We start from the raw sequence: 11,693 nt of genomic DNA, 5'->3' as shown, positions 1-11,693 counted from the left end.
GGAGGGAGGGAGGGAGGGAGGGAGGCCGGGAGGCCGGCCGGCCGGCCGGCCAACCACTGTGTAATATTGTAGAGGCTGTGATGACTTACTGTTTCTCCTTCTGCAGAAATGATTCAAGGCAAATGATTTCTGCAGAAATCATCCAAGGGCATCTGGCATTTTCTAAGCCAGTGCCACTCAGCACTATCAGGAGCACATGAAACCCATCCTGGAACAATGGGAGGGATGCTTTACAGCAAGTGGGTTGTCAGAGCTTGCAGACCGGGGATCCCTGGGAGACAGTGAAGTGCCAGGACCCCTGCAGAAGGGCACCACACAAGCTACTCACCATGCTGCCTGTGGAGGGCACTCTCGAGCTCCATGGATGGCTCACAGACATCATCTGATGCACAGCCTAAGGTGAGATCAAGATCTCAGATGGATGGCAACACTGACCCTTATCTAGCACCTGAATGGTGCCAGTGTGCAGTTCTCGGGGACAGGAAGGGAAAAGTGGATGATGCCTTGAGGTCCTCACTCTTATCCCTCCCTAGTTGTCTAAGCTGGGAAGAGCACTAACTCACCCCACTTCTATTCTGTTTAACTTTAAATCACATTTCCACTTGGGTGTGACAGGAATCTGACAATGACAGGTGAGCTCCAGCCTCAGGTAAGGGAACTGAACCGAGAAGTGGCCTGGGGAACCCCTTCAATATCAAAGGCCAGTCAGTGGCACCACAACCAGAGGGCTGGGGTAGGAGGCAATTCTTTCTTAGGGGTGATGCTGTAGGATGGGCAAGAGGAGGGAAAAGAAAAAGGAGGAACTAGAACACCCCCCCACACCTGAGGAGCTCCATGGAGAGCAAGCCGAGCACCTAGCCACTCACCAGCTTCCCCCTGGGGAGAGGAATACCCCATGGCCCCTGCCAGCTGGCTTCTGTCTTGAGAAAAGAACATGGCTCGAGAAAGCCACATGTATGGCCACCAGAAACGAATGCGCAGGCCCAGGCAGGGCCATTAGGGGAAAGATCCCTCCTCCATCTCAGACTTCCTGCAGCCCAGAGCAAATCACCTTCACCGCACCTTATCTGTTCCTCGGGGTATTTGTCTCTCTTCAGTTCTAGGGACGCTGCTCCCTGTTTTAAGCGTCACCTTTCCTTTCTGCTGTCAAATTTCCCAACCCTTCCCCTGTCCCCACGCTTCCTCCTTACAGCCTTCTCTTCTCTCAGCCCTTCCTGGTGTGGCCCTCTTACAGCCTGCCTCTCATCGCTTCAGAGCAGGCCTGTTTACCCTGGCACCGAGAAATGTCTTGAGGACTATTTGAATCTTGTGCCTGCAGGTGTGCACACGCAGCCAGGGTGTCCTGGGAGACAGCCCGTGTGCAAATCTTCCGCTGAGCTCCGTTTCCAGCGTGGGAAACTTGCCCCTGGTGGGGCAGGGGTTTTCAGGTCAGGAAGCCTCTGATTGGGCTTCTCTGCCAGGCCGCTGCCCTCGGAGAGGAGGCAGCTGCCTCCTTTAAGCCAAGACCCCTCCAGCTCTTCTGGGACCACCTGGTTCCCCCATTGTCTAATGACACTGAGAGTTGAGTTACTGGGCCAAAGTAAAGCTGAGGCTGCACTGGTATCTGCGACCCAAAGCCTTCAAGGGCTGGCTCGGAGTTGGGTCTTCAGGAAGACCTCGGCCCAGCCTCTGAGCAGCCACACTCACCTTTGGTGCGGCCTCCTGTGTGCCGGGAGACGGGGGTGGAGGTGGAGGGGGCTGCCGCAGTGGCTGACGGACAGGTCCGGGAGCTGGGCTCCGAGGGCCAGGACTTTAGGGCAGGGTCAGCAGAGGCATCGGGACGGTCCACGCTGCCTCCATGTGGGAACACTCGCTTTGCTTTGAGATCCCCAGGGCCTGGGGTAGAAGATGACACTGAGGAAACAGGCCGGAAACCTGCGCCAAAGCTGGAAAAGCACACTGAGGCCCAAAGCAGGCACAGGAGCGCACGGAGACCAGAGAGACGCAAGTTGGGCGGTGGCCCCTGGGGGCTGCATTTAAACTCAGGGGAGGCCTGGGGGAAAGGGGCTGAGCGGCTGGCATTGGGTGAGTTGGGTAGCACAGGGAGAAGAGGATAAAGGAAATGCTGGGGCAAGTGGACCACACTTCCTAGCACTTCACAGATTTCCAATACTGCTAACAGACATCTGCTCAGGACCTCTCCAACCCGTCACCGGTACCACGTGTCAACCTGTCACCCAGGACAACTCCAACCTGTCACCCGGACCTCTCCAACCTGTCACTCATGCAACTCTACCCTGCCATGGTGGACTTTGATCACTGTCCCCCTCCTCCAATGGTTTCATGGCTAACCTCACACCAATGCGCTTTCTAAACAAAGAAGCCTTACTCTCTACATGGCAAGATGGACCACAAAGTGTTTTTGTTCTTTTTTTTTTTGGCCTCGCTAGTGTATGCTTTTCTTGAGCAGTGCTCTGTCAAGAACATGTACCTTTGTCACAATTAAGTAAAATCCTGTGTTTAAAAAAAAAAAGACCAGTAAGTGGGAGAAAAGAACGGGCTCTCCACATACAGTGACAAGCACCGATGCCAGCAAGGTGTTTTGCACACAGCCCCCTCCCCGGGTCTGGCTGGTCTTCACATGGAGATGGCTGGACCCCATCTCTCCTCTTGGCCGCTCAGCCTCTGAGCTTACCAGGCAATTACCAAGCTTATGCTCTGAAACGGAGGGACAATTTGGATTTTTGAATGGCAACCTTGATGAGAAGCAATTGGGGTATGGTGGAATGGATGAGGTGAATTGAGGATCCGGAGGTGGAGGTGGAGAGGACAAAGCAGGAGCAGGAGCAGCAGACACACACAGCACGACTCCCACAGCATGCGAGGAGAACGGCTCCAGGGACCACGTGTCATGTGGCCCTGGGCTCCCAAAGCAAGATCATGAGCTGAAGCGGGTGGCAGACAACAACCAACTTTACTGTTTTCGTAGCTATGGATTTATTTTTACAGTTACCTTGCTTCTATGGTGACACTTGCTTTCTAGGTACAATAACCTTTCTCCTTAAGATCAACATAACTGGCAAGTGCAAGCCAATGCTGAGGTAGTAGTAGAAGGCCCTGGGCCAAGTCACAAGGATGGTACAAGAATAGTGAAGCCAGGACACACTGCCTGCAGCGTGTAGGGGCCTCTCTGACCGTCATCTTCCCCTATTTTGGGGGTGGTGGTGATAGTGCTGATTTGTGTACCAATGTTGTTTCGGTCCACCATGTTTTAATTTCAGCCTCCAAAAGGCCAGAGTCCTAGCAGAGTCATAAAACCTCATTCTGGTCTGAACTCTGGCTGGGCAAAACCAATCCCATTACTCAAAATGTTTGAACAGAACAGAACCATCAATCCTTCAGGAGGCATCCTGCGTCTACGAAGGGCTTCAGGAACAGAAGCCATCCAACTCAGTGTGCTCAGAGAGAAAGAGGGCAGGGGCGACAGCAACTTAAAACTTGGCTGCTTACAAAAATAAATCTTAATAAACAGCAAAAAGCCATAGCCATTGGACGGAGGCTGCCTATTTTAGGAAGCAGAGCAACAGCTGACCACGCTGCCTTCACACGCAGGCAGGACAGAAAGCTGCAGGTGCAAGGGAGGGGGGCGAGCACACAGCGTGGGACTTACGGAGGACGGACATCCTGGCCCAAGGACATGGGCACGTATGTCCCGAGGGTCCCCTACAAGTGTGCTGTGCTGAAGAAACAGTCCAGGGAGTGCACAACTCATCTTCTATTTTGCAATCAGAATCCACGCTGGCTAATTTGCAACTGGGCTGAGGAGTAAGGGTACACTATGGGCCACGCGGCCTATAGAGGCTGGCAGGGTTTTTTATTTTGGGGGAGGTAGCGAGGAGAGAGTTGGTTGGCTGAATTTCAGAAATGGAGGAGACACGATGCAGACACATGGTAAAGGAAGGAGTCAGAAATCTCCAATGTCTGAGAGAGAGACAGGCTCAGTGGGAGAGGATGGGATGTCGGAGGAAGACCAGAACCGCAGGCGTTTAGAGAGAGCTGGATGGGCCGTTGGAGACTTGTCTTTGTCTTTGCTTTTGCTTCTCAAAAAGGGACTCTTTTTGCGTTGAGATGCTAAGTTGTGATCACCACCGGGATAAACCCAAAAGGAGGGAAAAAGAAATACAACAAATGAAATGAATTGATAATTACAAGGGAGTTTCAAATTAGAAAAATATACTTAGGAAAACCAGAATCCTGCCCAGCCGAGGACCGATGGGAGCGATGCCGGATACGCAGAGTGGAGCCGGGACTCGGTGAGTCATTTGTGCTCTGACTCAGCTGAGTGGCACCCTAAAGCTAACCATTTACTCACTCAGCACATAAGGAGAATTACACACTGGCTAAGGAGCCAATAGTTTAGATGATTTTTCAATTTCTAAGCGTTAAATTATTAAGTAAAAATGCTTATTAGTGTAGGAGCTGGCTTCTCTTACTCATCCAGCTTAATAACAGAGTCCCTGAGAGCTCGGCTCACTGCTCCTATTCCTGTTCAATGACCTTGGAAACACTTAATGACATGCTTTGGCCCACTAGCATGACACAGTATACTTCAAGTACTCGATAATTCATTCCTGCATTTCTAAAATCTGATGACTTAAAAAAAATCTATCTATCTATAGATATATATTTATATCTATAGATAGATATAAAGATATGTATCATATATGTTTGTTTGGGGTTTTTTTGGTCAGTCGTGGGGCCTGAACTCTGGGCCTGGGCGCTGTCCCAGAGCTCTTCAGCTTAAGGCGAGGGCTCTACCACTTGAGCCACAGCGCCACTTCCGGCTTTTTCTGCTTATGTGGTACTGAGTAATTGAACCCAGGGCCTCAAGCATGCAAGGCAAGCACTCTACTACTGAGCCACCTTCCCAGCCCTATATATGCATTTTTTTAAAGAAAGCTCTTTTTTTTCCTGCACCCAACATCTCAATGCCAAGAAAACCGATGATTTCCCTTTAGATCTTGGCTAACTTCTCCACTACCTGGCCTTTAAATTATAGGGTCTCCAAGGCAGACAGCTGCTCTAACTTCCAAATAGGTGTCCTATTAACATTAACCAACCTGATTTCTGATTCAGGATTAAAGGTGGATAACCAGAATCATCACTATTTTTTTAGCCACAGCACCACCTGGTGGCCACAGCCCACAACATAAAGTAAGAACCAGGCTTAGGGCAGCTCTAGGTAGGAGTTCTGTAGTTTGTTTAGCCTCTCAGGAACCAAAGCTACTTTAAACTGAGGCAAGCTGCTGGGGCATCTGATAAAAGATGTTACCACGAGGGCTTTCTGAGATCTTAGATATCTGGAGCATACGTTCAATGCACCTGGGATCTCCCAATAATAAGAATTGACCATAACTTATGACATACCACTACTCTGCCTGTCTCAATGGCGCTTGCTTTTGAATCTGGATATTCAAAAACCTACCACAGTGTACATGATAAATAGTATTTCTCATTCTAAAGTAACAAAGGCAGGCTAATGGAGTGGCTTGAGTGGTACACCAGCTGCTAGCAAGTACAAGGTTCTGTAATCAACCTCCATTATGGCTACTCTGACCCATATGTAGGAAATAACAAGAATGTTACTGTAAAACAATTGCTATAACACAGTCGTGAGTATCTACGGTCTACCTGGTGCACGACACCCTCAGGTAGCGGCGCACCGGTGTGGCCATACCCTTCCGTGATCAATGGCTTTCCTCTCCCCACTGCAGCCACCAGGGCTGCCCTACCTTTCCCTACAGGTCCGTTGTGGGCATCGCGCTCTTCACAGTTCGAGCCTGCAGAGGGGCTGTCCGAGTTCTCTGGCTGTGATCTGAGAGGCTGAGAGGCCGATGGCGACGCAGGGTCTGCGGACTCAAGCTGCCAGGGCGGGCTGTCTGCAACTGACTTTAACCGTTCTCTGGAACCCTCTTTTTTTGGCTTGATGAGTTTAACTAAGGCTCTGGCTCCAATCCAGTGGTTCTTCCTAGTTAGAGAAAGGTTTTAGAAGGCATAGTGTTCCCACACACCCCATTCAGTCACTGGACTCCCTAACATGGGCGGCATTTCCACTCAGCAGCCTGGGTAGTCTGGCCAATCACTGGGGGTCAGAATGATGGTAGCCATGTGCCTGGCACTGGTAAGGCTCTGGGTTGTTTCTAAACCTCCATACACAAATAACAAGAACAGGAAAAAGGTTAGGTGTGATGGCTCACACTCAATTCTAACTACTCAGGAGACAGATCTGAGGATTGTGGTTCAAAGTCAGCCCGAGCAGAAAAGTCCCTGAGACCATCTCCAATAAATTACTCAGAAAAAGCCAGAAGTGGCACTGTGGCTGAAGTAGTAGAGCACTAGCCTTAAGCAAACAGAGGCCCAAGAATAGAACCCAGGCTCTGAGTTCAAGCTCCAGGACTGGCAAAATAGAAACAAACAAAAAAACACATGATCATACGTGAGAATCTGGAACTTAGAAAAAGAGCGGAAACAGGTGGAATTTGGTCCTCAACCAGGCAAGGCGGGGGGGGGGAGATGAAAGGGAGTGCTGAGCACCATTAGCAGGCAACTGTTCTGTCAAAAAAGTCATCCTCAGGAACAAAGTCAGTCAGTGGAATAAGCTGCTGTTCCTCACTATTCTCTGGCACTGAGTGATCTGGACTACAGGACTGGGGGAGTCTGAATTCAGTCACTTTTCATTAAAGGACAGGTGATGAAACTGAAGCTTGCCAGAAATGCAGAGGACCATGTAGGGTACTGGGTTTCCACTCTTGAGTCAAAAGCTTCCTCTAACTGGGCAGTGGTGGCTCACACTTGTAATTCTAGCTCCTCAGGAGGCTGAGATCTGAGGATTGCAGTTCAAAGCCAGCCTGCGCAGAAAAGTCCCCAGGAGACTCTAACTATCAGACTCAATTAACTACCAGAAAACTGGTAGTGGCACTATGGCTCAAGAGTGGTAGAGTACTAGCCTTGAGCAAAAGTTCAGGGACAGTGCCTAGGCCCTGAATTCAAGGCCCACGACTGACCAAAAAACAAAACAAAACAAAACAACTTATCTGGGTGCTGGTGACTCACACCTGTAATCCTAGTTACTCAAGAGGCTGAGATCTAAAGACTGTAGTTCAAAGCCAGCCTGGGCAAAAATGTCTGTGAGACTTTTATTTCCAACTTACCACCCAAAAAGCTAGAAGTAGAGGCATGGCTCAAATAGTAGAGTGCGAGCCTTGTGCAAAAAAGCAAAGGGAGAGTAAGAGACTGAGTATAAGCTCATGTGTGTACACACACACACACACACACTCAAGTTCCTCCCATTCTTGTCTGTTATACATAAACTGAAGATCTCTCTCTCTCTCAGTTCCTCCCATTCCTGTCTGTCAAACATAAGATGACAACTGAAGATCTGCAATTCTGTGGCTCTGTAATTTAAACAGAGCCTCCTGGAAGAGTTCGTGGCCATTTCTACTTCAAGGCATGATTTCTGAGACTCGGGCGGGGACAGGGGAAGTGCTGCAGGCGGAGCTGGCAGTCTCCAGGAGCTGAGCCGGCCTCACAACCAGGGCCCGCTGTTCTCAAGTGTTTGAGGACAGTGGGGTGGGGCCAAGTGTCCTGTCCATTCTCCCTGTCTAGCACAGGACACTGTCATTCACATCGTGTTCAATCTGGAGACAAAACTTAGACAAAGAAACCTTGCTTACTTTAATGGCTCTGAGATCACGAGGTTTTCTTGCCTTTTCTAAGGGCTGGTGGCTAAATCAAGCCTGTGTCTTGGGATCAGCTGGTATTTGCCATCCCTCTCAGGAAAGACTGGAGTGTGTAGGGTGGGGATAAAAGTAGTCCTAACTACTTTCTCGGGTGATGTGCATGCATGTGGCCTGCTAGGTGGTGAAGGCGGGGCCTGGGGTGGAGGAGGGGAAGGGAATGATCTAGATGGCTCCCGGCTGCCCAGCCTCACGAAAATCATCTTTAAGTCACTGAATCTCAGATTAACTCACTTCTTTGGAGCAGGATCGTAGAACTTGTACTGATCCATGATTTTTTCTTCCAGTTTTTCCTTCTGTCTCCGCAGGGCATTCAATTTGTCACTGTGAATAGAAGGGAGAGAGAAACTACTCATCTAGTTTTACGTAGAACAAGTGAGTATCCTCACCAGCCCAGCCTGTGCCAGGGGCCAGCACTGAGACTCAGACCTGCGGTATTCCTTGCTGGCTGTGTTCAGCGGCCCGTACAACCCTCACACCACCTTGGGACCCAGCTCTGAGCGAGCGCAAGGCTCCAACGCTGCTCAGAGACTGTGGCCTTCTGAGGCAGGCAAGGTCATTCAGGACCCTTAGCATCCCAGGTGCCTATTAACACCGTCACCAAAAAGCTGAGTCAGGACTTGGGGCCTCCCCACACTGGGTGCCTGGTAATGCCTCCAGCGAAGTGGATGTCGCTCGGGGGCCAGACAGAGAAGACGGAGCAAAGCAAGGTGAGAGGCAGAGGAGAGGCGAGTGGGGTCTGCAGCAAGCCTGAGCCCGGCCCTGGCCGGGCATGGGGCTGAGGTTCGCTCACTCCCTGTGGGAAGAACACAGTCCCAAAGCCAGAGACTAGTTTGTATTTCAAAGTCCTGGGTGAGGGACGGGAGAGCCCTGGGCTGCCCCCGGCAGCAGCTTCTGTTGGACCCTAGGAGCCTCCTGTCTAGCCAGACAACTCAGGTGCCTGCTTTCCTTCTGTGCAGATGAGGTCTTAAGATGAAGAGAGCGTTCCTTCATTCTTGCCCAACCCTGGGGCTTTCCTAAGAGCTCACCACAGGGCTGCACTCTGGGAAAGGGGACTGCAGGGTCCCCAACCATCAGCAGAGCCCTTTGGAGCCTTTGGACTGTTGGTCTTGTGGCAGTGGGAGCAGGCCCCAGGACGGGTACCAACCCATTGATCTGTTGGACACGCTCTAATGCCAAAACATCACCCAGCAGCCTTCTGGGATGGGGCACTCAGGCCTGCCCCACCTCTGCTGGAAACCCTATCGCCTGGATTACAGACGGCCAACTTCCAACAGCTGTCATCTCTACCCCAAATCACAGTGTGAGTCCATGCACAATACACATCCTTCTCCAGGTGGCTTGCAGACGAAGCAGGCACAAGAGGCAGGTGCTCTGGTGCCAGGACAGCACGGGGTCAGTGACACGTCCCTCCACACACACGGCTCTTCTTGCTCATCACCAGGGGACGCAGGTTGGTCACCTCAGCACAGGGTGATGAAACCACCCCGATGAATATGGGCTACTCAATTTCGGAGCCACGAGGCTCCTGGGCGCCCAACCATGTGAAAACTTCCCAACGGATCCAATGTCTTTAGCTGGACACAGAAGCCTTCCACGGCTGAGCTCACCTCCTTTCCAGCCGATGGCTCCACACATTCCTAACACCCAGACCCTCTCTACCATGGTTATACCCCAGCTTCTCCACATCCGCCAGGACTACCACGCCTGCCTCCTCTCCTCCTGCAGAAGCAAATTTACGTCGCCTTTCCTTTCGGCGCCTTTGTGCGGCAGTCTGGCTGCAAAGGGACACAGTTCTGTTCATGTCTGCTATTCGCCTGTGGTTCCAGGCTCCTAGCACCTTCACTGGTGTGTGTATAGGGGAAGGAAGGGGATACACAGACACACATGTGCACACGTGCATGTGTACACAGGGACAACAAACCCACTTTCCATGCCGGCAAGGCAAGAGACTAGTTCTCAGCCTTCGATCTGAATTCTACCTGAAATGGTAGATTGCTTCCCTGAGATATGGCCTTTTGGTACTGGCTTATTGATTCCAAAGGCAAAGAAAGGAGCCTCCAATGCAGACAAAGCTTTTGAAGAAGCAAACGAAAGTCAGCCATTGCCATCTCCAGAAATTTGGAACATCCCCAAACTGCCCTTGAGATCCCGGGGGCCTAGAGCTGCTGTCTGTCCTAAATGTCATAAGCTTGGACAGGGAGGGGAAACAGGACCTCCAAGAAGTGGGTCTTATTGGCTGGGGGAGAGGTCCAGGCCGGCCCTGGGCATGCCCTTACATGTATTGCTTCTGCTCTTCATGGTACTGCTCCTTGCTCTCCATGTTCTGCTCCAGAAGCGTCTGGTTCTGCTGGCTCAGCAGCTGAATCTGGCTCAGGAGGTGATGGTTCTCCTCCTCCAAGTTCCCCTTGAGCCGGGAGAGCAGCTGCAACACAGACCCACAGAGGCTCAGACACCATCAGACCCCTGGGAGCCCTGCTTCCCAAAGAAGAAAAGGAGGGGCTGGGAAGGTGGCTCCGTGGCAGAGTGCTTGCCTCTCATGCATGAAGCCCTGGGTTTGATTCCTCAGCACCACATAAACAGAAAAAGCCAGAAGTGGTGCTGTGGCTCAAGTGGTAGAGCACTGGCCTTGAGCTGAAGAGCTGAGGGACAGCACCCAGGGCGAGTTCAGGCCCCACAACCAACAAAAAAGAAAAGGAAACAAGTGTGTGAAGCTGTTTATCTTGGGATTGTTTACATGAGCAAACCCAAGAGCCAGAAACACAGCCACGTTCCAAACAGAGCCTCAGCAGTACCCTTAGGGCAGGTGCCAACTGCAGCACGCTGCTACTGGACTCACACACAGCCGATCTTAGCTGAGATGGTCCAAGGATTAGACTCTCAGTACAAAAGAGGCTTAGTACGAAAAGGAACATCAGGTTTCTTGTTGACCATTTTTAAAGTGGATTACATATTGAGAGAGATTTTGGATACACCAGTTTGGGATATACTGGAAAGGAACAGGGCTCAGTGGTGAAGGGTTTACCCTGAGCTCCATCTCTAGCAACCGCCCCTCAAATTAATTTCATTTAAAAAATTGTTTTTAAGATGACTACTTGAAAATGCAAAACTGCATACATGATCTCCATTATTTGCTCTAAAGCAGTGAAACACTTCCGTCCAAAGCCAGAGAAGAAAGAGACTAAGCTTTCCAGTCCAGTGGTGTCTGTCTCACTCTGCCCTTGCAGTGTGAAAGTAGTCATCGCAACACATAAATGAATGAACAAAACTTTAAAGATGCTGCGTGTGTGTGCATGTGTGCATGTGCCCACGCTCTGATATTGAAGCTTGAACTCAGGGCCTCATACTCTCACTTGGCTTTTTCCTCTCTTCCATGTGAGTCATACCTCCACTCCTGGCTTTTCCCTGGTTAACTGGAGATGAGTCTTGCAGACTTTCTGCTCAATCTGGCTTTAAGCTGCAGTCCTCAGATCTTAGCCTCCCGAGTAGTTAGGATTATAGGTGTAAGCCCTCAGAAGCCAGCTCAGATATTTGACACTTAAGTTTCACATAACTGTCAATTGTCATAAATAATTATTATTCATTTGATGTCTTTTCTCCAACCATTAAAGAAGAGTTGAGCTAGGCTCCAGTGCTCATGCCTGCCTATAAAAGCCTGGGATCTGGGTATCACAGTTCAAAGCCAGACTGGGCACGAGAATCCATGGGACTCTTATCTCCAATTAGCTTCCACTAAAAGCCAGAAGTGAAGCTGTGGCTCAAGTGGTAGAATGCTAGCCTTGAGCACAAAAAGTTCAGGGTTAAGCCCCAGGACCAGCACCAAAAAAAAAAAAAAAAAAAAGTTAAAGAGTTTTCTTAGTTTGTGGGCTGACGATCAACTTTTGTTCTAGAACATTACTATGGGGCACCAGGAGGTCA

General features: G+C 50.4%; 1 protein-coding gene across 1 annotated transcript in view; it reads right to left on the bottom strand.

Moving 5' to 3' along the window:
* Nucleotides 1-11,693, bottom strand: part of Ccdc88c (coiled-coil domain containing 88C) — a 125,553-nt gene that overhangs the window by 7,221 nt on the left and 106,639 nt on the right. Inside the window, exons 22-26 of the mRNA XM_013016487.1 lie at nucleotides 10,055-10,200; nucleotides 8,010-8,099; nucleotides 5,772-6,007; nucleotides 1,687-1,875; nucleotides 329-394 (exon numbers count right to left, since the gene is read on the bottom strand). Of these exons, the coding sequence (XP_012871941.1) occupies nucleotides 329-394; nucleotides 1,687-1,875; nucleotides 5,772-6,007; nucleotides 8,010-8,099; nucleotides 10,055-10,200 (727 nt within the window). The remainder of the gene's footprint in view (nucleotides 1-328; nucleotides 395-1,686; nucleotides 1,876-5,771; nucleotides 6,008-8,009; nucleotides 8,100-10,054; nucleotides 10,201-11,693) is intronic.

This window comes from Dipodomys ordii, unplaced genomic scaffold, assembly GCF_000151885.1.
Source record: "Dipodomys ordii isolate 6190 unplaced genomic scaffold, Dord_2.0 Scaffold2, whole genome shotgun sequence".
NCBI lineage: Eukaryota > Metazoa > Chordata > Mammalia > Rodentia > Heteromyidae > Dipodomys > Dipodomys ordii.
The sequence above is the reverse complement of the archived record's forward strand: the minus strand, read 5'-3'. Positions and strand labels throughout refer to the sequence as shown.